At 35.2% G+C, this 27,865-nt stretch overlaps 1 protein-coding gene across 2 annotated transcripts in view; it reads left to right on the top strand.

The window, feature by feature from the left end:
* VMP1 (vacuole membrane protein 1) overlaps positions 1-27,554 on the top strand; it is a 121,309-nt gene extending 93,755 nt beyond the window's left edge. For both annotated transcript variants that reach the window (XM_074223570.1, XM_074223571.1), the window contains exons 9-11: positions 7,002-7,063; positions 25,541-25,643; positions 26,698-27,554. In XM_074223570.1, the coding sequence (XP_074079671.1) occupies positions 7,002-7,063; positions 25,541-25,643; positions 26,698-26,841 (309 nt within the window). In that variant the 3' untranslated portion in view covers positions 26,842-27,554. The remainder of the gene's footprint in view (positions 1-7,001; positions 7,064-25,540; positions 25,644-26,697) is intronic.
* Positions 27,555-27,865: the final 311 nt, after the last annotated feature.

Below are 27,865 nucleotides of genomic sequence, written 5' to 3'. Positions count from 1 at the left end.
TGGGCTTTGTGCCAGCTCAAGGCTTATTGCTATGCCTTTGAGTGGAATAATTGGTCCTGAGTGGTCTTACCTTGAGTAACTTGGGTTCCTCCACTAACCTCATAATCAACTGAAACTACTCTCTTCAATACTACCAATGATCTCCTACTTCTCAAGTTTCATTGTCCTTAATACTCTGCAGCCTTGGACACTTTAATCACCCTCTTTACCTATATCTCTTCTTATATGTTTCTTCGAAGAGAAGGAATAGGCATTTATCTAGCCACCTACTTTGTGTCTGACACTGTGTTAAGTGTTTGACAGATAATATGTCATTTCATCCTCATAATAACTCTGTGAGATAGATGGTAGTTTTATCCTCATTTTTGCATTTCAGGAAAGCTCATCCTAAGGCTACTTCTGATATCCCTCTGTCTATACTATCTCTCATGGTGGTTCCATAAGTTTAGTTATCCTCTCTATGCAGGTAGATCTGTATATCTAGTCCTAGTCTGTCTTTTGAGTTCTAGTCTTACATCACTAAATGTCTTTGAGACATCTGATTGAATATTCGTGTGTGTGTGTGTGTGTGTGTGTGTGTGTGTGTGTGTGTCTCAAACTAAACCCATCAAAAATGGAACAAATTTTTCAGGCTCCAACATCTTCCCCTCATTATACTTCCCTGTTACTATCAAAGGAACCATCCTCCTAGACACCCAAACTTCAGTGTCACTCTTATCCTCATCATACAGTCTTGTCATTTCTGTCTCAACACCAATTCTAATAAAGTTTCTTCTGCACTCATACACCCTGGTGCAGTCCCTTAACAACTCATGCCTGGAAGTACCAATAGTCTGTTGATTTAAGTCTCCCCATTTCAAGTCTTTTCCCATACCAGGTCTGTCTTCCAGGGTTTTCCTCAATCACAGATATGACCATGTTTCTTTCCCCCGGTCATTGAACTCCATGGCTTCTATTTCCTTCAGAATGAAATATAAAGACTTCATAAAACCATCCACTACCAGTCTCCTTTCTATTTTTCCACATTTCTTACATTGTACAGTCCTCCATTGCTTCTAAAATATAGTGACACTGTCCTTTTTTCTGTTCTTCAGATGCCACATTCCATCTCCTGATACACAAGAGTTTCAGATAAATACTTCGAGGCTATCTTCAAGGAGAAATTATAGGAATGGATATCTATAAGGGAGAGGAACTTTTCTAATTTTACAAATTATTCTCTTGAACTGATTGGGATATGTCTCCTGTCCTGGGATTTGAAATGCTATCACTATATGATCTTGTTTATATTATTTGATTGATTTATCTTAATTTATTCAGATAAATCTTCAGATCTTAAACATTTGCTGTCACCTAGGATTTGGCCTAAAAAATGTCAAGAAGAATAATGACAGAGAAGGGCAATGGGACTTAACAATTAAAAGAATAGTGATATAAAATAAAATGAAGATGGGGTTTCTTTAAAAAGGGAGGAGGGTTGTAGCAATAGGACATCTTCTTGAAAGAAAGAAAAGAACAGTAAGGATTATCTCTGGTCTGATATGATTTCTCAATAAATAAAAAATGTTCTTCATTCCCTGATCTTCCTATTTCTGCTTGACTAAAGTTGCTTCTATTTGCCCAGTTCAAAGGTCATAGTTTTTTATATTAGACACTGGTTTATTTTCTTGATTCCATCATTTTCTCAGTTGTATGCCAAATTCCAAAGACATCGTTTTTTAATGGAAAATATTAACTACAAAAAACTTAAATTACATGTTATAAAAACATTAAAATCTTGGTTGCTTAGTAGGAATATCAATATATTATAATAGAAAAGCATTATGAAAAGCAAAATATGTTATAAATAAGACTTAGATTAATAATTAAATCAAAATATTTTTAAATTCAGTGGTAGCATGGTAAATAAATACTTAAAATAATGCTAAATTAAATAGCAGGTGTTAAGGGTCAGGAGGATGAGCAGAGGATCTTTTTCTATATTTATAAATGCATTTTTGAATCATTCTCCTAATTAACATAAGATTTACTTGTTCAAATTTGACCCTGTCCCCTCTCTCTCCATCCTCTTACCAGCGATTCTTTTTAAAGAAAGAAGTTTTCTCTCAGACTGGCCAATATGACCAGAAAGGATAATGATCATTGTTGGAAGGGTTGTGGGAAATCTGGGATACTATTACACTGTTGGTAGAGCTGTGAACTCATCCAACCTTTCTGGAGAGCTATTTGGAACTACTCCCAAAGGGCAACAAAAATGTGCATACCCTTTAACCCAGCAATACCACTACTGAGTCTATACCCTAAAGAGATCATGAAAAAGGGTAAAAACATCACTTGTACAAAAAAATATTTTTAGCAGCCCTGTTTGTGGTGGCAAAGAATTGGAAATCAATTGGGGAATGGCTTAGCAAACTGTGGTATATATATGTCATGGAACACTATTGTTCTATTAGAAACCAGGAGGGACGGGATTTCAGGAAGTCTGGAGTGATTTGCATGAGTTGATGCTGAGTTAGATGAGGAACCAGAAAAACACTGTACACCCTAACAGCAACATGGGTGATGTTCAACCTTGAAGGACTCACTCATTCCATCAGTGCAACAATCGGGAACAATTTTGGGCTGTCTGCAATGGAGAATGCCATCTGTATCAAGATAAAGAGCCATGGAGTTTGAACAAAGTTCAAGGACTATTCCCTTTAATTTAGAAATAAAAACATAGCTTATTGTCGAATCTTGCTATTTCTTAGACTTTTTGTCTCTTCCTTAAGGATATGATTTCTCTCTCTCATCACACTCAATTTGGATCATTGTACAACATGGAAACAAAGTAAAGATTGACAGATTGCTTTCAGTGGGGGGGTGGGGGGAGGGAAGTAAGTTTGGGGGAAAATTGTAAAACTCAAATAATATCTTTAATAAAAATAAATTTAAAAAAAAGAGATTTGTTTTAAACCTCTTGGATAGCAACAGTAATATCAAGTTATTGTGAAGCAGTATCTTCCCTCAAATTTCTCTGACTCAATCATTTACTTGTCTTGCTTTAAACACTTTCTGAATGTGGTTATCTTTTTTCTATCAACTGGGTAAAATCAGTGTATTCTAAAAGCATCCTATAGAATCCTGTATTAAAGAACATGTACACATTCATTTAGTTGATTTAAGGTTATTACAAGATTAGCATTTATTTGCCCATATGGACTAATATTAATTTGTCTTTTTAGCTTTTCTCCAAAATTAAGACATAAGGTATATTTGTTATGCTCCATACTCCATAATGGCACATAACTTGATGTACATCCAGATGTAGCTTAGGGAACAAACATTTCTCAGGATTTGGTAAGCAATTTTAGTTGGTATTATAAACATCTTTATCCATTGTTTAAATGATAAAAGAAATATACATAAAAAGAACTTTGATATTCAAGTAACCTCTTCATTTCTTTACTTTATTCCTCTTGTTTCTTATATTTTTCTTACCTTAAATTAAAACAGCTTTCTGATATGTGTATTTAAGCAATTTATGTTGATTCCTTATTCCAGCTATTCCATATCAGGGAAGGATACCTCTTTCCCTTCTGTTCTCTGCTTGTTCAGTGAATTCTTTCTCCTAGTCAGTAGTCAAAATAAGGATTTTGACCTAATTAACACTTCACTAAGAACCTTTCAAGACTGCTTTTTTTATCTGTGGTTTGTAGACCTGTTAGCTCCTATTAGTTTTGTGTCCTGCTCCCTCATTCTCCCCTAGCCCCATTCCTTTTCCTATGTGCCATGGATACTTTTATGTGGTTGAGTGTGGTTGTTTTGGCTGCAAATTTTTTGTCTTATGTTTATTTTGTAGTGACTCCACTTGAAACTAAAACTTGAGTGATTGTGATTTGAGGGGAGGGGTGGACATGTTTTTCCATGTCTGAGATATTTAGTCCCACTCAACACTGAATACTCAGGCTGCTATAAAGAAAGAGAAAATACTATGTTGTATTTGAGAGATGAAATTGTACAATGATCTGGGTATTTTGAATGTTAAGGAATGCTGGTAGAATAGACTTGTAATAGTAAAAATTGAGTAACAAAACCATTGGTATGTTTGTTATTGGAAGATTTATAACTCTACTTAGCTGGCTTTTAATGCACCAGAAAGTCTCTGCTTTTCACATCAATGATCCTCATTCAACCCATAATCTCCTTGCATTTTTTGTGATATCACCATTTCAATGCCTTAGTTGATTTAAAAAAAAAATCATCATCCTTCCAGGAATCATCTGGTATTTTTTGCATAATAATAAATCACATGAACTCATAGTTAATATTTTTTTAGTATTTGAATGTACACACTTAAACCCCAGAATATAGATATTGAAGTCTTTGGTATAATTTTGGCATATTTTTTTTGTACAGTACTTACTTCAAGGTCAGTTATAGAACTATTCACTTAATCTCACTGTTCGATCAGTTCTCTAAGATTATAAATTGCTGGACAGGTGTTAATTTGCATTGGTAAAGGGAGTTTCATGGCTTATATGAAAACATAATTTATTATTCAGTTCTAGGACAGATTTTTAAACCTATGATATTATACTAATTGTTTTCTATAGATAATAAGTATTAATCCATCCTCAAAATAATGTGAATGATGATTTCTATTGGAAAGATAAATAGATCTCTTTTGTTTGTGATTACAAATTTGAGTATGTTTGGACAAGCTAATAAAACCTTTTTTATGGATTTGTGAGGGATTTTGCTTTGTTTTTAATAGTTGGCAAACTTATTTTAGACTCCAAATACCCCACTTTTTTATAATTTTAGCAATTATCAGAGTATAATATAGAAATTACTCTCATTAAATCTAAGGTGTGTGATGTGGCGTATTCACCAAACCAGGACTAATCCTAGTAAATGACTTAATATTGTGTCATTTCAGTTTTATAATATCTCCTTGCCATAGGTAACAAGTAAGCAAACATTCCCTATGGGTATATCCCTTAGAAAGATAACTTTAATCTTTATCCATAAGTCCAAACTGGTTTAGAATGTAGGTATAGAAATACTAGGGTACTCGCTAATGATTTCCTAACATTTCTTCAGCCAAGGAGAAGCCCCTGTGGATTGAATTTGTATAACTTAGCAAGGCATCTATAGCTGGATGTCCTGGGAGAAGTTTGTACTCCGGAGGTGAGACATTCAGCACACTGTGTCTAGTGGACTTCAAACTTTTTTTTGTTTTAGTGCAGTAGACGTCAAACTTTTCTGAGTATGTATCCTTAATATATTATATTTGCATATTAATAAATGTGTATATATGTGTGCATATCTGTGAGTTTGGATATATATCCAAACTCACAGATAATATATACATGCACATGCGTACACATTATATGAATTCATTTACACACACATACACACTCATACACTGTACTAGTAATTATACACATAATAAAACTTATACAGGGGTGGCTAGGTGGTGCAGTGGATAGAGTACCGGCCCTGGAGTCAGGAGTACCTGAGTTCAAATCCAACCTCAGACACTTAATAATTACCTAGCTATGTGGTCTTGGGCGAGCCACTTAACCCCAATGCCTTGCAAAAAACTTAAAAAAAAACAAGAAAGGGAAGGGAAGTTGACTATTTATATAGTCTTAAATAAATTCTTTGAATGTTCTTTCAGACTAAATAAGAACCAGTCCTATACTTCAGGACTTTGAAACCCAAGTTTTGTGAATGGTAAATTAGACCATCTTGACTCCTAAAGTCAATAGAGAGCCACTGAAATTTGAGTAGGGAACTGATAATTGACTTGTTTAGAAATATCATTTTGGCAGGTGGTGAATCAGGGAATGGGGTTGGTAAAAGACTTGAGACAGAGTAATTAAGACACTGTTGTAGCAGTCCAGGTGAAAGGTGAAAACAGTCTGAAAGAGTTGTGACCAGTGATTGAAGAGAAGAGAATGTGTTCAGTAGATGTGAAGGTAAAAATGGATGAAAATTGCTGGTGATTAGATGTGTGGGGTGAGGCAGGGTGGCTACTTGAAGATGACACTGAGATTGTGAATCTAAATGACTGAAAGAATAATGGTAACATCAATAGGAATAGGAAAGTTTTAGAGGGTTGCAGGGTTGGGGTTGAGGTAGGAATAATAATATCTGCAGTGCAGATCACAACCTTTCCATTCATGCTCATCCTCTTAATCCCATTTACAAGAAAACAGGAGGCAGGGCTCTCTTGAGTTAATGTCCAAGAGCACAAAGCCCACTGAAGGGTGCCAGGAGCTGTATTGGGGGACAGGATATGGGTACAATGGGGACAAGAGGAATTTTGCTGTTTTTGTTATGAGTGTTAAGTTGTAGCTTCTCTGAAGGGTCATCTCTAGGATAAGAAGAGGACACAGAAATTCAGAGTTTGTATAGCCACATGAGGCCAACAGGTGGGATTGGAGTAAAGGAATGTTGAATAATAATAAGTAAAGGGGGGCAAAGTGAGTTTTGTTTGGGAAGGAATGGGATGTAATCTATATTCCTATCCTTTGGATGATTAGGAGTCATGCCGTGGCCCGCTAGGGATACAAGTTTTCCACATTGGAGAACACTGGTTTAATGGTACATTTCATTCAAGGAATATAGCAAAATAATTCTGAAATGTCCAGCAGAAACTCTTTCCAGCCTTTGGCTTTATGACTCATGTTTTCCCATCCAGATATGGTTATAAGTTTGATGTGACTTGGAAAGACGTTTCTTAGCATTATGCTTGGGGGGGAAATTTCTTAGAATGTGAAAGTATTAAGAGTAAAATATAAAACATTAGATAGGTAGGACTTATCCATATTTATTTTTACCTGTTATGTTATTTAAAAAGAAGAGATGGAAAAGTCCTTGGGAGGATCCTTGCCTTTGTAGTGTTAACAGAAAGCATTAGGAGTTGTGGTATTATGTCTGGGTTTTTTTTTTGATATTATGTCTTTTAATAGAGTAAATATTCCTTTGACCAAAGTTTTCTTTTTTTACAGAAACTCTTCGTTATTATAACTTTCAGCAAACACATAGTGGAACAGATGGTGGCTCTCATTGGGTGAGTAATTTATAAGATTAATAATTAATAATATCTTTACTGTTTGAATGAAAGGAAACACATGGGAGGTAGAAATGAGATAATGTCTGTGAAAATCTTTTATTTGTGGAATTACAAGATGTTTTTTAAGAACTAATTATGTTGTTGTTTATATGATTTATATCTTTTACCAGACCATAAGCTTTATGAGAACAAGGACTTAATTTTTATTCTTCTTTGTATTTTTCATCACACCTAGCATATTACCTTGCATTCAATAAATATTCTTAAAGTGAATTCTTAGTATTAGTTGAATTGATGACATAGATTTTATTTGAGCTCCCATACCCTTTTGCCCCACAGCAGAGTAGTGTGTGAAATTCAAGTGATCTTAGTTTATATTTAATCTGACTACTTATTCATTGAGTCATAAAGTACTTGAAATAATCTTGGAAGGTTTATATAGTTTTATAATTACAAAAAATTCTTAACAAATTCATCTTAGTTATTAATCATGACAGTAGGCACAAATAAAATAAATTTTTAAAAATTCTAAAATGTGACCTTATTTTATAAAACTTCTGTTCACATGGCCTGATATTACATTGGGATGGGGGCAGCTAGGTGCTGCAGTGGTTAGAGCACTGGCCCTGGAGTCAGGAGGACCCGAGTTCAAATGTGGCCTCAGACACTCAATAATTGCCTAGCTGTGTTGCTTTAGGCAAGTCCTTTAACTCTCTTGCCTTAGATAAATTAAAAAAAATTTTTTAAATAACTGCATTGGGACAACATTGAAAGTTCTTATTATTTTTTAGAAGATAAACTATATCTTTCTTGAACAAATACTTTTATTTTTCAGTTTTTAACATTAGGAAGTAAGCTGAACCAACTTCATTGTATGCTCTAAGTAATTCTATTACTGTGGTATAAATTTAATTTTAATAAAAACAGCATAGAAAACTCGTTTTATTTAGTTGAATAATTTATCTTTCAAATAATATGGCCTATGCAATTGAAATGAAAATAGCATTTAAAATTTAGAGATGATTGCATTTTATTGTATTTAAGGCAGTGGGGTTAAGTGAGTTGCCTAAGGTCACACAACTAGGCAATTACTACATGTCTGAGGCCGGATTTGAACTCAGGTCTTCCTGATTCCAGGGCCAGTGTGTTCTGTCCACTGTAAACCTAGCTGCCCTGATTGCAGTTGTTTTTTTAAAAAAAAGATTCTTTTAAACTTTTTTAGTTTTTTTAAAATAGTTTCCCCTCATTATATGTAAAGACAATTTTTAACGTTTTTTTATTTTGAGTTCCAAATTTTCTTTCTCTTTTTTCTCCCCTTCCTAAAATAGTAAGAAATTTTATATAGATTATATGTGTACAGTCTTGGAAAAATATCGATCTTAATCATTTGTGATAGAAGACAGATTGAAAGGGGGGGGTGAAAAACAATGTATATCAGTCTTCATTTAGGCTCAGTTGTTTGCCTGAGGTAGATAGCATTTTTCATCATGAATTCTTTGGAATTGTCTGAGATCATTGACCTCTGAAAATAGCTAGTTCACAGTTGATCTCTTTCTGTGTATATTGGTCTCTTGGTTCTTCTCACTTCACCATGGCATCAGTTTTGTAAACCTTTTCAGTTAATACTTAATTTTTTTTTTAGATTTTTTTTTCAAGGCAATGGGGTTAAGTGGCTTGCCCAAGGCCACACAGCTAGGTAATTTCTTAAGTGTCTGAGGCCAGGTTTGAACTCAGGTACTCCTGACTCCAAGGCCAGTGCTCTATCCACTGTGCCACCTAGCCGCCCCAACCTTTAATATACAAGAATAAAAGTTGGGTTTCACAAGAGAAACAATATGTTTGGGAACTTTTTTAGATTTATTACTCCCTAAACTGCTGATTTGAAGCATGAATTATAATTTATATATTACCTTTTTACAATATTAGATCATTTTGGGAAGTATTATTGTAAAGTATTCATTGGCCCATGTACTTGTCTTGAATTTAGGGTCCAGAGTGTTAGGAAATTATTTGATTGACTAGTTCTCTGCAAAGAGAAAATGGTATAGAATTAATAATTTTGTTTCTAACTCACTTTAGAAGGAAGGAAAGTGAATTTTCCTTTCTCCTTCAGTTATTCTTTCTAGAGTTAAGCCCATATTTTTTGTTGATGTTTTGGTTGGGTTTTTTTTTTTTTGCACAAAGTAAACACCAGCTTTGGTTTTCGGGGAATTGTTCTGCTTTGTGATAAAATTTTGGAGTACCTACAACTTATACATATGAAGGAGGGATGTGACATTCGGGTTTTTTCTCCTATTGCCACAATTAAAACTTAAGCTTTTATCAATTACTCCAAAGTGCAAGACACTATGCTAAGTCCCAGGGTTACAAAGCAAAAACAGATCCATGGACCTTGACCCCAAGGTAACTGCAGTCTACTTTGAGTGAGAGCTGCCTAACAGGGGAAACCCACAAAGGGAAGACAATTGTTGGTATTCTACTTTCTAATCTCTTAATGGACAGCCATAAAAAAATAACTGCTATGTGTTTTTTACTGATTCACCATATTTGTGAAAATCAAGTTGGAAAAGCTATCACGATCCCTTTCTCATGAATGAAAAGAGCAAAGGTAACATGCTATATAAATCATTAAACAAATCATTGGTAGAACCCAGGCTTTCCCTAACTGGTATTGTGTTTCTGAAATATGTATCATACTGCTTCCTCAAATTTGTTTAGAATGGAATTGATAGCATCTACCTTCACTTTTATACTAATACTGGTCTGGTACTCAATTACATATTCATGTTCTTTTCCCTCTTCCCCCATACTTCCCATCCCCTGAAATAGCCAGTGTTCCTACTGTCTGGAGAGTTTTTCATCAAGTTACTTTAACATATTCAAGACTTCCTAGATTCAGTTTTTTATTAAATTAGATAGCTGATGTCATGGTTTAACAATGTTCTCAGGAGTCAGATGTTGGAACGTCCTAGTATCCTCAAGTTTTCCCCAGCACTGTCTGCTAGGATTACCTCATCAATTTTTTTTTTTACCACATAGTATATAAAACATTATAAAGGGCCCAACTTGGCTATTTAACTTACTTTACTACATTACAAACAGTATCTTTTAATTTTTATGGCAGTAATAGCATTTTAATATCACATTCTCTCCATCAGTCTGGTTTAAAACATTTGTTTTTTCTGAAATTTATAAAAACATAAATGTTAAAAATTAATTAACAGCCTCATCAATGCCTTAAATAGAGATTAAGTTGACACAAAGAGGATGAGTTATGAGGAAGCTTGAACTTATGATTTCATATCCTTGACCAAATTCTGATAAATAGATGAAGTATTCTCTTCCAGAAAGGAAGTCTCCTTGTTTTTATTACTAGATAGAGAATTGAGTTTAATTGAAAATAATGCATATAGTGATAAGTAGTATACTCCTTGAATAAAACTGTTCAAATCACTCTCACAAACTCTGCCTTTGGGTAATCTCAAATCTCTAATCTGTTGCATACTTCACTTCCAGTGATTTATTTATTTTTTTTCCTATTATCCCATTCTACATTTATTATTAGATAAATTTGTATTTTAGCAAAAACATAAGCTAATTATTTTAACATTTAGGTTATTTGCAAGTTTTAGGAGTTGACAAAGGTCCTAATCCTTAGTAAGACTGAGAAAATATCATCTCTTCATTCCTATTAAAAAATATTTATGTAAACTAGTTTGGTTGCTTAATAGGCATATTTTGTATATATTTCCCAGAAATATTATGGTAATATATGGGAAAATACTTAAAGGCATAATAGAAAGAAAGAAATTATCTGATTAAAAAGGAGACTGCAGAATTTAGAGACAAAGTTAGAGAAAAAAGTCAGCCTCAGGAGTAAGGGAAAAACCAGATGAATGATGACATTTTTGCTTTGGATAATCTCAATCCCGTCTCTGATGTAAAAAAACAAGTCCCAACCCTTGCCCAGAACCAGAGTTCCCATTATTAAAATCACAGTACAATTTAAACTGACATGACTACTGAACACAGTGCAAAAAGTTCCTTTTGTGTCTAACTTCTTCTTGTCTGGCACTGCTGAGATAAACAGTGCAAGCTAATAACAAAATTGAAAAGGTGGTTGGTGAGTTTTGTTTCCAGTGTGCATTTTCCCCTTCAGTGTCATCACTTTTCCTTTACCTTGCTCCTCTCAAGGTGTAGTGTGCCTTCCAGTTCTTTTATCTTATGCTAAGATAACTTAATTCATACTTGAACTAAAACTAATTTGCAACAGTATGTTAACTTAGCTGTGTTTTGAAAACTTGAAAAATACTGGAATTTTAAGAAAAGAATATAGTAGGGAGATATATTTTGGAGAGAAAAGGAATCTGCTCTGAAATTGCATTATACCTAAAGTCAGGATTGGTGATAAATCTGCTATTTTAAGGCCGGGGTTCTTCACTTGGTGTCTGGTGGACTTTTTTAAAACAATATTTTGATAACTGTGTTTCAATATAATTCCTTTGTAATCCAATGAATTTTATTTTATGCATTTCCAAACATTCTGAGTTCATTATATAAAAGCTTTTCCAGACTACTAAAAAAAGGTCCCTGAACCCCTCCTCCAAAAAAAAAAAGTTTAAGAATTCTTGTTTTATTGAGAAAGGCATAGGAACAAAACAGAAGGAGTGATGTGATAATCTCTTATTCCCTCTATTCCTTCATATCCTTTCCACCCAGAGAGGTGGAAGTACTGGGCCACCAATTCCCTGTCTGAGCATCAGGAACCTTTCCTTCAATTGTCTCTTTCCCATCCGCTGCTTTACGAATCTCAGATGGTAGACATCAAAATCTTATTTTTTCTGTACTACTACTAATCTGTGTACCACCTGTCTTATTCTCCAGCTCTCAAACCACCTGCACTTCCCCAGGCAGACTGAAACTATGGTTTAGAAGGGTAGTTAGACAAAGCTTTTGATGAAGGGGTGAGAAGGTGTACAAAGCATGTGGCATTGGAATTAGGAATTTTATCTTTAAACATGCTTAAAGTAGCTGATGATCCAAAGGATTTTGTTGCTATTAAGGAATACCCTTCACCTTAATGATTTTAGTTACCAGAAAACTAAAGAAATAAAGAGAAATTGATTTGATTCTGTAAAAGTAGCACCAATTAGAAAAAAAAATTAAGTGCTTAGCATTTATGTGTTTTGTTTAATTGTAATATAAGACCTATGAAAACTAGTGTCATCCTATATACCTACATTGTGGTTGCCCACTTGACATTCTGAAAAGAAGGAACATTGTAAAATAAATAGGCTTTTTTTTTTTGAGAGGATAATGGGATAAGAAGGCCCTGAGTCCAAAAAAAACCCTTTCCACATCTGTAAGATGGGGGCAGTTGAACTAGATCATGTCTAAAGTCCTGATTCCAAAAATTCTTTTAATGTAATTAAAATTAAGAAATGAGGTTTTAAAATATAAATATCCCCTGAAAGCTTCTTAAAGTTTTAATCAGCTGTTAATAGCATATCAGATCTTTTTTCTGAAACAAGTTTTACTATCAACAGGGCACTGGAAAGGACATGCTATCAATCATTGGAAGTCTGAAGGAGTTGTTTTATTGAGAAAGGCACAGGAACAAAACAGAATGAGTGATGTGATAATCTCTTATTCCCTCTATTCCTTCATATCCTTTCCACCCAGAGAGGTGGAAGTACTGGGCCACCAATTCCCTGTCCAAGCATCAGGAACCTTTCCTTCAATTGTCTCTTTCCCATCTGCTGCCTTACAAATCTCAGATGCTATTGGTAGAAGGGGCTGTTCTAGGAGGGAGAAAGAGCATCCAAAAAAAAAAAGCATAGACTGTCAATTTTACCTAGTTCACTATCTGAATATATGTATTGACAAGGTGTATTTATAATATGAGCATGCTCTAGAATGAGTTTTTTGTTTTGTTTTGGTGAGGCAGTGGGGTTATGTGACATGTCCAAGGTCACACAACTAGTAAGTATCAAGTGTCTGAGATCAGATTTGAGCTCAGGTCTTCTGGACTCCAGGACCAGTGCTCTATCCTCTGCACCACCTAGGTGCCCCTAGACGGAATTATAACTTCCCATTCCCCCCAAATGTAAGGGAGGGAAATGAACCATTGACACTAACAATGAATAAAATTAATTGTATCTCAGATGTTCCTAAGTGATGATATAATTTTATAATATACTGGATGCCAAGTAAAGTAAAGAAGAAAAACGTGTTCTTAAATAGACCATAACTAAGTGTAATGCTTGGGATACCTTTAAGCTGACCTTCTAACATGTTAGTTCATTTTAAAAAAAAGAAATTATCTATTTAAGTCAGTTAAGAGAGAAGGGAAGGAAATAGAGATTTTTGTAGACACAGGAATGAACAATCCCTTTGTACATATCTAAGAAGATAAATATGAGAGATTCAATTACTTTGGTTAGCTATCTGGAAAGTAAATTGGTGTCGTTAGATTGTAGCAAAGCTTCTTCATTATCTACTCAGGGCAAAGATTTGAGAGGCTATTTTGATTCATGTGAGAGAGGCAAAACCCTTCCCAGGTTAATCAACTGACACTAAGCTTTCCAAATAAACCAAATCTTGAATCCAGTTATGTAATATGAAAAAGCAGGAATAACTAAGGGAGATAAGGACTTAGCCCCAAGGGGACTAGGAGAGATGAAACTGGTGGACAGAACAGAACCTTACTTTTTTTTAATTGATTTTTTCATGTCACTGACACTTCCTATTAGCCTTCCTCTCCTACTCCACCACTTAGATACTATTCTTCCCTTCCCCCCAATAATAAATAAGTATAGTCAAGCAAAATGAATCAACAGAGTATACACTGGCCTGATATGAAAACTTCTCATTCCATATTTCTAGTCTACCAATTCTCTTCTGAGAAGTAGGGAGCATTGAAATTTGGGTTATTATTCTTTTTTGTTTGACACTGGCTTCTCTGCCATAGAGTTCTGACTTTAATGTTACCTTAGGGGGGTTCTGAGAAGAGAAACCTCCCTCATGGAAAATTAAATCCCTCCTGATAGATGTGCAAGGTAGATTTTCTCTTTTGCTGATATCTCCCATATGAAATTCTGAAATCCAGTATTGATTTCTGTTGTTTCTGCATTTGAAATGAAGTCTTTTCATTAGCAAATGAAAAAATACCTGAACTCTCCCCTACCACAAGATTGGGTTTGCTACACTGCCAAAAGAGTAGTATGGAAGAATGCCCAGTTAACACCACCCAAGGGAATTAAACCAATCTGGAGTGTTGGGAGTGTTGGAAGGGAAGGCGGGGGGGGGGGGGGGGGGGCAGTGTTGAACTCATTTCCAAACATGGGTTGGTTCTGAAGTTATTTACCTGGCACAAATTAGGTCAAAGGATAAGATCTATGACCTATATCATGGATCACATTGTTTCAGATATAAGAATCCTTTTAAATCTTTTATCATAATCCTCAAGACCTATTTAGCAATAATGTTCATTGGAAGATTATTGGGTGTTATTTTAGAGAATACAATCAGATTCAGCTTTGATATGGTGGTGGTTTTCAAAATTTAAATGTAGAGTAGGAATTTCCAGAACAAAATTGTAGGGATATTACTCGAAATATAGCATATGCAGAACACTGGCACATTGTCAGGTTGCCAAGTTCTTAATGGAAGACAAAGTCCACAGTTTTATTTTACCATACCAAGAAACTGTTTCCATAACTTAATCACTGAACATGGAAAGGGTGGGGAGTGGAGCAAGGAGGAGGGACTTTAAACCACATACAGAATGTTCCAGTTTCTCCTTAGCCCTCTAGTGCTATTGAGTAATTTTTTTGCATTTGACCTCAAAGGTTGAGGTTTGCCTGTGGCAAGATAAATCATCTTTACCAGTGAGTAGCTGCTTGCAGCTGAATATCTTCGGTATCTTTTGGTCTTCACAATAATAGCATGTAATCTGAATGAGCTTTGGGAGCCTTTTACCCACCCTCTAAATATAAAATACCTTTTGAGTGAGAATGATTATGGAGACAGAGGGAAAGAAACATTGGAAAGATTTGAGGTCAGAGACAAGGTTGTAAATTGTACATAGTCCCTACAGATCTTTAATTTGATTCTCTTTCAGAGTTTAAGTTGAATGAGAAAATAGAAATTTTTTACACTAACGATAATTACCTACCTGGTGGGGAGACACTAAAATTTAAAATCAAACTTTGTCTATTTTGTAGACCATTTATGAGCTAATTCCCTGTCAGAAATCTCTTTTGCCACTTAGACCACTATGAAAACGGAGTTTTGAGTAGAGATTTAAGGAAAATATGTTGGTAAATTTTAGCTGTAAAACTTTGAAAGCTAATGTTAGTTCAACTGCAACTTTTCATATATGCCAAAGTGAGGTAAATTGGGGGGGCAGTGTGTGTGTGTGTGTGTATTAATCTCTTTTAATTTTTTTTAACTCAGCTACATGCAAAAGCAAGTTTTAACATTTACTTCCAAAACCTTGAGTTTCAAATTCTCTCTTCCTCCCACCCCACTCCCCACATTGAGGAAGCAAGTTACTTGGTATAGGTTAAAAATATATAGCCCTGGGACAGCACAGTAGCCCTGGAGTCATTAGGACCTGAGTTCAAATCTAGCCTCAGACACTTAATTCCCTAGCTGTGTGACCTTGGGCAAGTCACAACCCTATTGCCTTGCCACCCCCCAAAAAAATGTGTAGCCATAAAACACATTACTACAATTACTTTTACTTTTACAATTACTGTTCTAGTTGTATTGTAAAAGTAAACATAACCCCCACTTAGAGAAACCTCAAGAAAAATTAAGTGAGAGGAAAAAAAAGTATGCTCCTGTCTTTGGGATGAATCGCATTCTTTATCATAAGTCCATCAGAGAAATTGCTTCAATATTTTTTTCCCCACAGTTACTTTTGCTAACTAACTGTATTTCTCTCCATCCTATTTGCCCCCCAACCCCCATTTACTCTGTTCTTTTCTTTGACCTGTCCCTCCTCAAAAGTGTACTATATTTGACTACCCTCTTCCATAATCTTCCCTTTCTTCTATCACCTACACCCACCTCATCTCCCCCGTCCCCTTTTTCCTATCCCTTTCCTATTTTCCTCAAGGATAAGATAGATTTCTATACCCAATTGAGTGTGTACATATACTTTTTTTTTAGTTGAGAAATTCCTTTATTTATTTGGGATTTTACAATTTTTCCCCTAATCTAGCTTCCCTCCCCTGACCCCCCACAGAAGGCAGTCTGTTAGTCTTTACATTGTTTGCATACATGTATATTTTTAATAATTTCTTTACAATATAGGAAATATGATGATGGCATTTAAGATCTAACTGATTCCACACCTCACTTATGAATATTTTCATACACTCTTTGAATTTGCAAAACATATTTTCATGTGTTATATTTCATTTGTATTACAGTAGTCATAAAAATGTGGTTGTTAGCACAGTTATTTGGATTTATCTATTTATTCACAGATTCCTGTCATTTTTATCTTCTTCACTTGAAATCTTCAGTTTGGAAAAGTGTGTGCAAATGCAGACAGAAAAAATATTACCTTTTTTCTAAAAAAAGAAGTCTTAACCTGGGGTCCATGGGTTTTAAAAAAAAAATTTTACAACTATCCTTTAGTATAATTAGGTTCCATTTAATACGTATTTATTTTATGCATATTAGTCTGAGAAGTCCATAAACTTCACCAGAAGAATCCCTTCCCTATACTGTCAGTCTATGACTAGTCTTGGTGCTGTCTCTCCCTAAGGTCTTTCTTACTAAAAGAAAGCTTACTAACAGACCCCGCATAACAACTCATCCACATTTCCCCAGAGTCATTGTACAAATTGCCCTAAAAAGCCTTATCTTCTTTATCAAAACTTCACTTAAGGTTCATCTCCACCATGAAACCTTTTTCTCATTAGACTTCTGTCTCCTTCTCTGACTTTAGTCACTTTAGTATTTAACTCATCCTTTTGCTTTGCCCATTTTATTTTTATGCTTGTGCGCACCTCTCTTGCTGACAATTGATCATCTGAGGTCTGGTCCCATCATCATCTGCATGTTCACATGGTTTGTTTTAAATGCATTTCTTCATAAACTTGTATCATCTATTAAACTGCAAATTCATTGACAATAGAGTTTGTTTTCACTTCCTTTCTAATACCAGGAGCACCTCAATGTTGAGTGGCCATCCAACTAACTTGGGTTCTGGGATAACAGGACTATCCTGGGGTGGGAAAATTTCCTTTGTGAACTCCCTCATGTTCATTTCTTAGTGAACTCCCTCAGTTCCTACTATTAATGATAGCTCATTTATATAGTGCTTTTCATTTTACAGAATGCTTTACTTTGCACTAAAACCCTGCAAGGTTTTACAATACCAGCATCATTGTTTACATTTTATAGAGAAGGAGTTGATCCTAAGGGAGGCTGAGTAGGTTACCTAACAATTCACAGGTAGTCAGTGGCAGAGCTAAATTCTGTTTTCAAATTCAATGCTCTTTCCACCAGGCCATAATGTCTCCAAGCTCATCACATATCTCACCACAATAAGCTAGGTACCTCATTCCAATTTAAATTTACCATTAGCAAATTATGCTCTGTCTTTTCCTTGCCCTTTGGTGGCTGTTGACTAGGTCATCTCTGATGGGTCATCCTCAAAAGTGCAAAGGAGCAGCTTCCATTTAGGCAGTAGATTCGTCTAATTTAGCCACAGAGGAGAGAAAGAAACCGAACTTCGACTGTGTCTCAGCTGAGCTGGCGCAAGATCCCTGACCTTTATTTGCTATAACAGAATGCAGTTGATTTTTAACAGAACTTTCAAGTGGTTAATAGTACTGTCTTTGCTCTTGAGTCTTTTACCTTTTATAAATGCCTGCATGCTTATCTTTTACTGCTCTTCTCTATTTTCTTACCTTTTCCTAATTGAAGTCTGTTTCATAGAGTTGCTACCAGTAATAAGGACGACTTGTTTTCATTTTAATTTTGTGGAAATTAAATCCAAATGGATAAGAACATGGTTTTTTGAAAGAGCTTATATTAGAAAAGTGTTCTAGGCATGGGCAGTAATACACCTGGCATCTCCAAATAAAGCCATAGAAGGAGCTTGTTTCCCCAAAGTCCTGAGAAACTCAGGGTGTTGTGTTTTTAATACCCTACAGTACAATAGGCTAGCTCCAACACAAAGAGGGTTTTAATTATTTGAAATGGGGCACAGATGCAAATGAAATTCAAGATGTTTTGATCCTGAAGTTTGCAGGTAAGGCACAACATTTTAAAAGGTACCAGAAACTATAAACTCAAACTCTCAAGTATATTTGAAAGCTATGTATCTTTTAAGGATAAAATAAGATGAACAAATGTATGACCTTGAGCAAATCTTTCTGGACCCAAGATTCCAGGGTTTGAGGTGTTTTGGTTTAAATTACCATAGTGGTTTATGATCTATAATCAAATGAGTTTCTCAGCCATTGGTTCTTTAAACTGATCATGTCAGTGCCAAATCTGTAGTCAACTTCTGTTTTAGGATCCCCATATGGAATAGGATATTCAGGAGAGAAACTACCATTTGAATTCAGTTACATACAGATGGAGGTTTCTTGTATTTATATGTGAGATAGAAAGCTGACATTTATTGGTAGCACTAACTTGATTTGTTCCTTTTTTCTGGGTTAAGCAGAGATAAAATATTTTTATTTCAACCTTAAGAGGATAAGACCATAAATATTAATGGCAGCCAGATTTGACATCTTTGGAAAGATTGAATCCTCCCTTTCTCTCTGTCTGTCCTACCTTGGTAGGGAGTCCAGTTTCACTTGGAGGGCAATCTATCTCAGTTGAATCAGGCAGTCTGAGGTCCATTCTGAGTCACTATGAATAATACCCTGGTATTGGGTGAGCCCCAGGGAAAGGGATGGTTAAATACTGTGAGAATCTTTATCAGCACAGGAAATGACAACTCATTAAAATACTAACGGTTAAACCCATTTAGATCACTGTCTGGGGGATGGGGTAAAAAAGTTTAACTCTTTGGAGGGTTTAGATGAAAATAAAAATGTGCTCAGAGGATAGAAGGGAGTTTACAAAGCTTTGAGATTAGAGTTATCAGATATAAATTTGTCAGGCAGTGGGGTTCCAGCTCCATTATCTATGGTACCCAACAGGGTCAATATAGTGCTAAAGGTTTGTCAGTATTTCCTTAAAATTCCTCTGACTTCCACAGCTCACATCCTGTCTTTAAACTTTCCTTCCCTCACAGGAAAACCTGTTAAATTAGAAGGGAAAATAAAAGTGAAGAAAGATTTTGTGCTGTGAATCCAGCCTAAGTTTATATGAAACTTCTTGTACTTAAGGATAAGAATTTATTGGTATAAAAGAGAAAACATAGGACTGAAACCCTGAAAACCTGGGTTCAAATTCTATCTCCATTATTTTTACTCTTGTGTGACTTAATCTCTCTGGACTTTGGTTTCCTTATTTGTGAGTTGAAAGAGCTAGGCTAGAATGGTTCTTTCCAGATAGCTCTGAACCCTGAAATCCTATGATATTCAGTGAGGAAAGTTTGATTTTTCACAGTAGAAACTCAGTAACCATACACCTTTCTTCCCTATTGGGTTCATTCCATTGTGGAACAGTTTTCTCAAACCATCAAACAAGAAGACCTTTGCTGCATGGCGAATCTTGATTTGAGTGCTTTCTTGACCTGGCTAAGGAAATCCAGGTTTCTGGTTTGGCCACAGTTGAAAATTCATAACCCTAGTGAACAGGAATTATGGGTCTCAAGTGCACATACAACTCCACAGGTTATAAATTTCTTTCCTCACAACACAGTATATGGTAGGTACTGTAAGTATTTATGTTCTTAAATGAAGAAAATGGTTCTCATTCTTTTCCAAGGGCACTTTTCTGGTAAATGGCAGAATCAGAACTCATCTCTTGATTCACCTATTCAGTGTACTTTCTATTGTACCATGGGGATTCTATTTCAAAGAAAACAACAGACTTTAAAATACTGGGACATAATCACAGCACTCACTTTTATAATTTTTTTTATGATGAAATAAGGAACATATGGGAAGAAAGAATGTAAATATTTTAAAACTAGTAGAGGTTTTAGGGCCACTTTTTAACAGCCTCCTGGCTTCCTTCAAGTCTCAAAGGAAGTCCAACCTTTTGCAACAAGCCTTTTCCAACCTTTCTTAATCCTAATTCCTTCTCTTTGAGATTATTATGTCTTAATTTATCTTGTAAATGCCTTGACTAAACCTAGTTGTTTGAATGTTGATTCCCCTGTTAGACTGGAAACTTCTTGAGAGCCAGAACTGTTTTTTGCCTTTCTTTGTGTCCAGAGCTCCTAGCACAGTGGCTGGTACATTGTAGATAATTTAAGAAATGCTTGGTGATTTGACTTAAGGAACAAACCCTGGGTTCTGCTCCCTGGTCTTGACAGCTCTACATTTATCAAACACTTGGTGCTAAGGGATGACGTATATTTTTCAAATGAGTATTCAGTGTGTTAATAGTAACTATGTTTTATGTTATCCCTATATCATTTTTATACTCATAGTTTTTAGCTTGGTAAAACAGTCACAGGATCATAGAGTTGGGAAGGAAACGATTTTAAAGATGCTTTAATCCAACCTCCATATCTTACAAATAAGGAAACTGAGGTCCCGAGGATTTTAACTTGAGTCCATTGAGTCAAATCCAAATGTTCTTTCTGCTTCTTTCATTTTGATAACCTCTGGGCAGCAATTTTCTGACTCTCAACAATATAGTTTGATTTCCTTATCTTTCATAGCATGAAATCTTATTCATATTTTTTGATAGTTCAAAAATATATTGCGTGTTAAAAAGGCTTCCAAGTAAAAAGGCAAAATCCATTGCCCAGAGACATGTTACCATGGAGAGAAGTCTGGATTTGGAGTCAGTGAACTTTGCTTTGAATCACTTTTGTTAAGATGGGAGGATAACTTCTTCAGACTTCATTTTATGCAATAAGATGAACTGACATGAACATATCCCACAGAACATTTCTTTCAGGAAAGCTATTGTAGGTTGTCTGACTGTATTGATAGGTACCCTAGTATTTTGAAGAGCTTCTAGCAGGGTCAGAACAAAAGCTTGTTTTCAAGAGAAGTTGTTTTATTTATATTTGTATTGCATTCTTATCTTAGATAATTGGTCTACCTTTATAGACATCCTTTAAAATAGCTGGAGGGAAAAAAATATTTTTATGTACTTCTACTCTGGGAAGTCAAAAAAGTAAGACAAATGTTGGAATTCAGTTTGTTTCTTAGTAAGGACTATTCCCTATGTTTTATTGGACATTCATTGACATTAATACTCAGACCTATCAAACTGAATCTAAACAAATCAAGGGAGATTCTGAGAAACCTGCTGATAAATTGACTGATATCTTCACCCACCCACTAAAGAGGTTCAGATTAAGGTTGTGATGGTTTTTTATTGTTATTTTTTAAATACCAAATGAATGCATTTAAGCATTAAAAGAGCCAAGAAAAGTCTCTTGAAAAAATAGAAGCAGTAACAGCCATGAATTCTAGGCATGCTTAGATTGGGTGTGTACTTGGGATTAAAAATGAATGAAAAATTAAGCATTGTGAAAAACACTAGTAGTTGATCACTCCACCCACTCAACATGCAACTTCTGCCAATTGAGAATAGTTCTCAGGAAGGTTTTAAGCCTTTCCTGAGCATGAAAAATGTAGAATTTAAGTAATAATTAGTAACTATGGAAGGAGTTTGTAGCAATGAATTTTTCTTATCTGAGGACAGTTTTCCACAAGGGGAGTAATATCAAAACCCTGAGCAACAGCAGACAAGGTTTGACAATGAGTGAACCTCTTGAAAAATTATAGTATTCTCCCCAAATTTAATCATTTTGGGACTTGGTATACTTCTTCCAAAACTGTTCCTTGAATATGATTCTAAAAATATTCTGTGAATGCAACACTTTAATGTAGCTCTGAGACATGATAAAACATTGTACTTAACTCAGTTTTTAAATGATTGTTATCCATTCTTCATTATCCATATCATAGAGCCTAAATGTTCCCACCAGTCTTGTTTTTTAAAACATTTTATCAGATAATTAGGTGTTAGGCATTAAGAAAAAAAAAAACTTTCCCAAACTTTAAGTCCTATATGTTGCATTTGGGTGTCTAGTGGTGGATGTTGGGATTTTTTTAAAAACTTGTTAAGGTAAAAAATAGTCCGAAATAACCACTGTAACCGTTTACTAGAAGAATATTTACTGGGGGGGAGGAAGATTTATCAAGCATCTAATCTGAAAGACATTTTCCTAGTTTAGGAAAGTAGCTGGGGAAATAAAATAAATTCAATCAAACTTGCTCATTCCTTAATTGTTACTTTTCCAGGGCAAGTGGTTATTTGCAAGAGTGGCTGAAATGTATTTTTAGTATGACATATAACCAAAAAACAGTTCTATGTGTGTCTTTCTCCAGACTATGTTTCTTCCTTGTCTCAAAACAGCCTCAGATAGCAGCTTGAGGGTTTAACTCGCCCACGTGGAGTGGAATAAAGTAGGTTGTCTTCTCATCCCTACCCAACAAGGTTCACTGTTCCCTAGAGAATGTCATTAAACCAACTGTGAACAGCCACTCATCTACTTTCTGTTAGTCTTTAAGCCATAATCTCTAATTCTATTCAGTGCTGCTTCACAATCACTCTGAAAGGAAGAGGTTGGAGAATGAGCATACTGTTTGTCTGGTGGTTGTAATTTCAGGCATTTTATAGTCCATTACTAAAATAGCATTTTAAAATAATGAAGAAAACATCGATGTTAAAATGCTGCAGATATGCTAAGGAATTTAGCTCTAGTTATCGTTTGAAGGGAGAAGATCATGAAAAATGAGAATAATCAGCTTCAGGGTTAAATTATTTGGCTAATTTTAACTGAGGAGTTAAGGGGAGCAGTAAGATGAAGTAGTTTATGAAGTTACTCAAAATCTAATAGCTTAAGTAGGAATTTCAGTGTATTCTTTTTAATTTATGTAAAGATGTTTGCATTGAAGTTTTGACCATTTATTTACTAAGAAAACTCCAAAGTAGGAGTTTCTCCCCAAGAAGAATCATATACAGTACCACTTGGTTTAAAAATTTAATCATTTTGGGACTCTGTATATTTCTTCCAAAGTTGTTCCTTGAATATGATTCTAAAAATGTTCTGTGAATGCAACACTTTAATGTAGCTCTAGACATGGTAAAACATTGTACTTAGCCCAGTTTTTAAATGATTGTAATCCATTCTATGCATTTTTCCTTCTGTCTCCCTAGTGTGGTCTCTCCCTCCCTTGCCCTCCCCATTCCCCTGAAAAAGTCCATTTGATAATTTTACCTTTCCTAGCATTCATTCTTAGTTTATAATTTACTCCTTAAATGATCTACTTCCTCTGGATTTCCCCAAAGTTTAGAATGACTCTGCCTGCGAGTCATTCAGTAGAATTTTTTTTTAGCCAGTGAATGAATCAGCTCCCAAAGGAAATATATTAACAGGGCTCAGTTTTTTCAGTCATTTATATATGTTTTTTGTTGGAATTGCATTTTCATGTTGTTTTGGGTTTTTTTTGGAGTTTCACAAGAATTGTTATTTAAAGGAAGAGTTGTTTTCCAAACTTGATTTACCTAAGGAAAAATAATAACTTTTTCAGAAGAAAATTCATACAGATAATTTCAGTCATTATAGTAAGAGCCATATCCAATAAAGGAGCAGATCATCTCTGTCCAATTACTTCCGTTTCTCTTTTAGGTAGCTTAATGGAAGGAAGTTTTAAAAGTCATTGTCCAAGGGAGACAGAAAAGAGAATAATCAAATGAAGGAGCAGCAGGCCTTCTGTTACTTATAAATAAACTTTCTCCTTCTGACCACCATCCATTCAAGTTCTGCCTTCTTAAATTTTATCTGCATTTATTGTCAGACCATTGAGTCAGGCCACTCAAACACTGTATTATATAATGTCTTGTTCATGAAATGCTTCATGTAAATGTGTCTTATCTCCACCAACTAAATTCCTAATCTAAATACACCTTATAGGCAGAGATTATATCTTTGTCAGTTTTTCATATCTCCCAAAGCTTGATAAATATCAGATAACATAGTAGGAGCTCAGTAAATATTTAATTGTTTGATAGTCAATATAGAACAAAGAAAAAGTAAGAACAAGACAATGTAATTATTATAAATGTGTTGCCTCTTGGTCAAAGGTAGTAAAGAGGGTTTTCCTTCCTTAGGTAGAATACAGCTTTCATATCCAGTTTCCCCACCTTTCAGTTAATTATCTAGAAAGTAAGAGGTACTCATACTAAGAATGTCTAGTTGGGAGAGCACTGGACATTATATTTAAATGTATAATGGAATGCCCTTTCTTCTGGAGAGGGAAAATTTTTTTTATCTTGGAAACCAAAAGGGAGTGGTGGTTTCCAAATAAAAATAAAAGAATATTTTATATCCCAAATGACCCCAAGTTACCATTTAAGAAATGCCCTCCAGCATGTACAAAATAGGAACTGAGTAACTGTAGTTGCTAAACCTGTTTAGCCACTCTGCCTCCACATAGTATGAGTGAGAGGGAGCTCAGAGTACATAAACTTATCGGTGATCACTATCCCAATCATCTCAGAACAAGGTGTTTAGCAAGGTACTGTAGTTTCTGTGCAAATCATCCACCATAAAGCATGGAGTGATTCAAGGTTCATAGTTCCTTCTTTGTTCCCTTGTTAATGACTGACTTCTGACTAGTAGGAGGTGCCTCCCAAATTTGCTAATGCATTCTTTTTGGATAAGGATGACGCACAGATTGTCCTAATAAGGACTTAGTTTGAGAAAAGGGCCGCCTCCTTGGAGAAGATGGGGCAAGTCTGAGAGAGGGCGGGCAGTTTCTTTTTTAACTGGGGATGACACAAGCATAAGTCATTTCCTTATTAATCGGTTCAAACCAGTTCTTACAGGAACTGGTGGTGATAAATGTGGGGCTTCTCAGAAGTCATTCATTTTATTCTCTGTACCACTGCAGTGCACAGCCTCAGCTGATTCTTTCCCTCTCTCCCTTTCCTTTTTCTTTCTCCTCTCCTCTGCTCGCTCTCTCTCTCCAGAAAGAGTGTTTGACCAAAATGTACTTACAGGCTGTATTTCTTTCTTTTCCCACAATCAGTTTGCTGGGAGCAATTTTTCTCATCCCTTCTTGTGGGGAAAAGGAGCTGGAAGGAAGGCTTTCTCCTCCAGAGAAATTATAGCGCAAGCTTTTTATAAAAAGTCTTGCCTTTCTCAACTCATCTTTCTTCTGTGTTTTTCTGTTTTCATCTTTCATTCCTTTTATCTTTTTAAGCCTAGGGTATAAGTAGGACAGATCTTTAAAAATTATTTTTCTGCTTTCTCCCCAAATGTTTTCTTTTCTGCTGGCAATACCCTATCTCCAGGGCTGTCCCCAGTCTAGGTCCTTCTCTGCAGAAACCTTTCCAAGAGTACTTGGAGGCTCAGCGACAGAAGCTTCATCACAAGACAGAGGAGGGTATGCCACAGGTGAGATTTTCAACTCATTCCCTTCTTCCTTCTGCCAAAACATTTTAATAGAACTTGGCATTTACTTCTTCCTTAATAGGAAGGAGAAAATTTGAAGAGAAACCCATATTCATAATCTTAAAATGAAAAAAATAGATTATCTATTTCAGACAAATTACAGTGGGACTTGATTGCCTAAAATTAGGTTAGGAATTCCTTTCTATCTCTCATGGGTTTCTTGACAGACTGAATTTTGAATTTATGGTTGCTTTTAATATGTAAATTCATGTTGTTTATCCAAAGAAAGTTGCTTCTGCTTTGCTGCTTCATCTCAGATAAAAGTTCATGGAAAGCATATCAGCTTTTTGTGCTTTTCTTGAATCAGCCTATAAGAAAAAGCAAAATGAGTAGATCTAGACTTTCAAATGTATTAAACAAAAATCCTCAGCCTTGGCTAATGTGTTTAATTTACTATTGTCATTAATAAAAGTGGCTCTTTTAATTCCTCCATCCTTGTTCATTCTCTATCACAAACCTCTATGCTAAACTTAAATCTTGACTTCTAGAGCCATATCATTGATTCTCAGAAGGGGGAGAAACCCCAATTCTTATAAAAGAATATGACTGAACAGAAACAGGAACTAAAAACTAGGAAAAAACTTGCATCTGAAGGGATCACCATGTCCTTTGCTGCCCTCACTTGACTGAACTAGATATTAAAGTCTTCTGGGCAAGAAATTAACTGTAATACATAAAGGAAATGACAACTCATTTGCTTAGAGAACACAAAATGTCTTCACATTTAACTTATTCCCAGCTTGATAACAAGTTAATACAAGCAGAATTCCAGCTGCTTGGTCATCATCATCATCAATCATCTTTTTTAGGCAAAAAAGGTCCTTGGCAGTCATGTGGTCACAAGCCCAGGAGGGGTAATGAGTTAGTATCTGTTCTTATTGCAGGTTATTCCAATGATTGTAGAAAGGTCGACTCAGCGCTCTCAATTTTTTTTCCATCACCCTCCACTAACAAGATTTTTCTTGCTTTTTTTTTTTTCCTGTGTTTGTTCCTGCAGGGGGAAAACTGGTTGTCCTGGCTGTTTGAAAAGCTAGTCATTGTCATGGTATGCTACTTCATCCTGTCCATCGTCAATTCCATGGCACAAAGCTATGCCAAGCGAATTCAGCAGCAAATGTACTCAGAGGAAAAAACCAAATGAGGCCAAGAAATACCATTTAACATGCCCATTCACAGAAACTATAATTAATGGGAACTACCTAAATTGGCATGATTGTAAACAGGGAAAAGGGGAAAAAAGAAATCAGCTCTTTTCCAAACCAGTAAATTTTTTTCCGAGGTGGGGGGGTAAAGAAAAATTTTGTTCTTTAACTATTAGTTCATACTTTTCATTGACAGACTTGTATTTAAAGGTAAGGTATATAGTCTTAATTCAGTCTGAGTTGGGTTTTCTGAGTTGAATGGTGTGTGGCATTTAATTTCATTTTTTTTAGTTACTTCCAAAATTAATGCATTGCAGTACAATTAAAGACTTCAAGCCACCCCGTCTCAAAAAAATTTCCTTTTTCATTAAATATATCAAGTTTATTTGGCTTGGCATAAGTAGATCTTTTCTTTTTCTAAATCATCAAATTGTATATAAATGATAATAGATTGGAGAACAGTCTTGCATGTCTATCATGGTGATATTTAATATTCCATCCTGCCCAGCCCTTCTTTCTTGCCCACCCAGGAAAAAAAATGTCATTTTATGATGCACTGCACACCCCTGGGGTGCCTTTTACATTTTAAGACAGTGTAAGCAAAATCTGGCTGGTGCCTCATAAATAAACTGGCACCGTTTTTTATTCTGTATATTTAGAATGAAGTCACCAAAAAAAAATCTTTATAAAGTCATCTTTAATCATTCCAGAATTGTGTCTGTCTTCTTGAGTGTTTTTTCACTGTCTTAATTTTTACCACCTGACTAGCTTTTGCCTTATCCTGCCTTCAATCTCTTTATCTCTTATCTCCAAATAATCTAAGAGAAAAAGCCAGTTCTTTGTCATCTTTTGTATTTTAAGTTATAGGCCTAAACAAGTACTCAAGTTGGGCACTCTGCATCACAAAGAATCTTGGTTAGCAAGTTACATTCTTAGTGTTCAGTTTGAAAAATGATTGTCTATTGATTAACTTAAATAGAAAAAGGTGTTAAGTTTAACAGGCATGAAATTTAGTTTCATGAT

This window comes from Macrotis lagotis, chromosome 2 (genome assembly GCF_037893015.1).
Source record: "Macrotis lagotis isolate mMagLag1 chromosome 2, bilby.v1.9.chrom.fasta, whole genome shotgun sequence".
Lineage (NCBI taxonomy): Eukaryota > Metazoa > Chordata > Mammalia > Peramelemorphia > Peramelidae > Macrotis > Macrotis lagotis.
The sequence above is the reverse complement of the archived record's forward strand: the minus strand, read 5'-3'. Positions and strand labels throughout refer to the sequence as shown.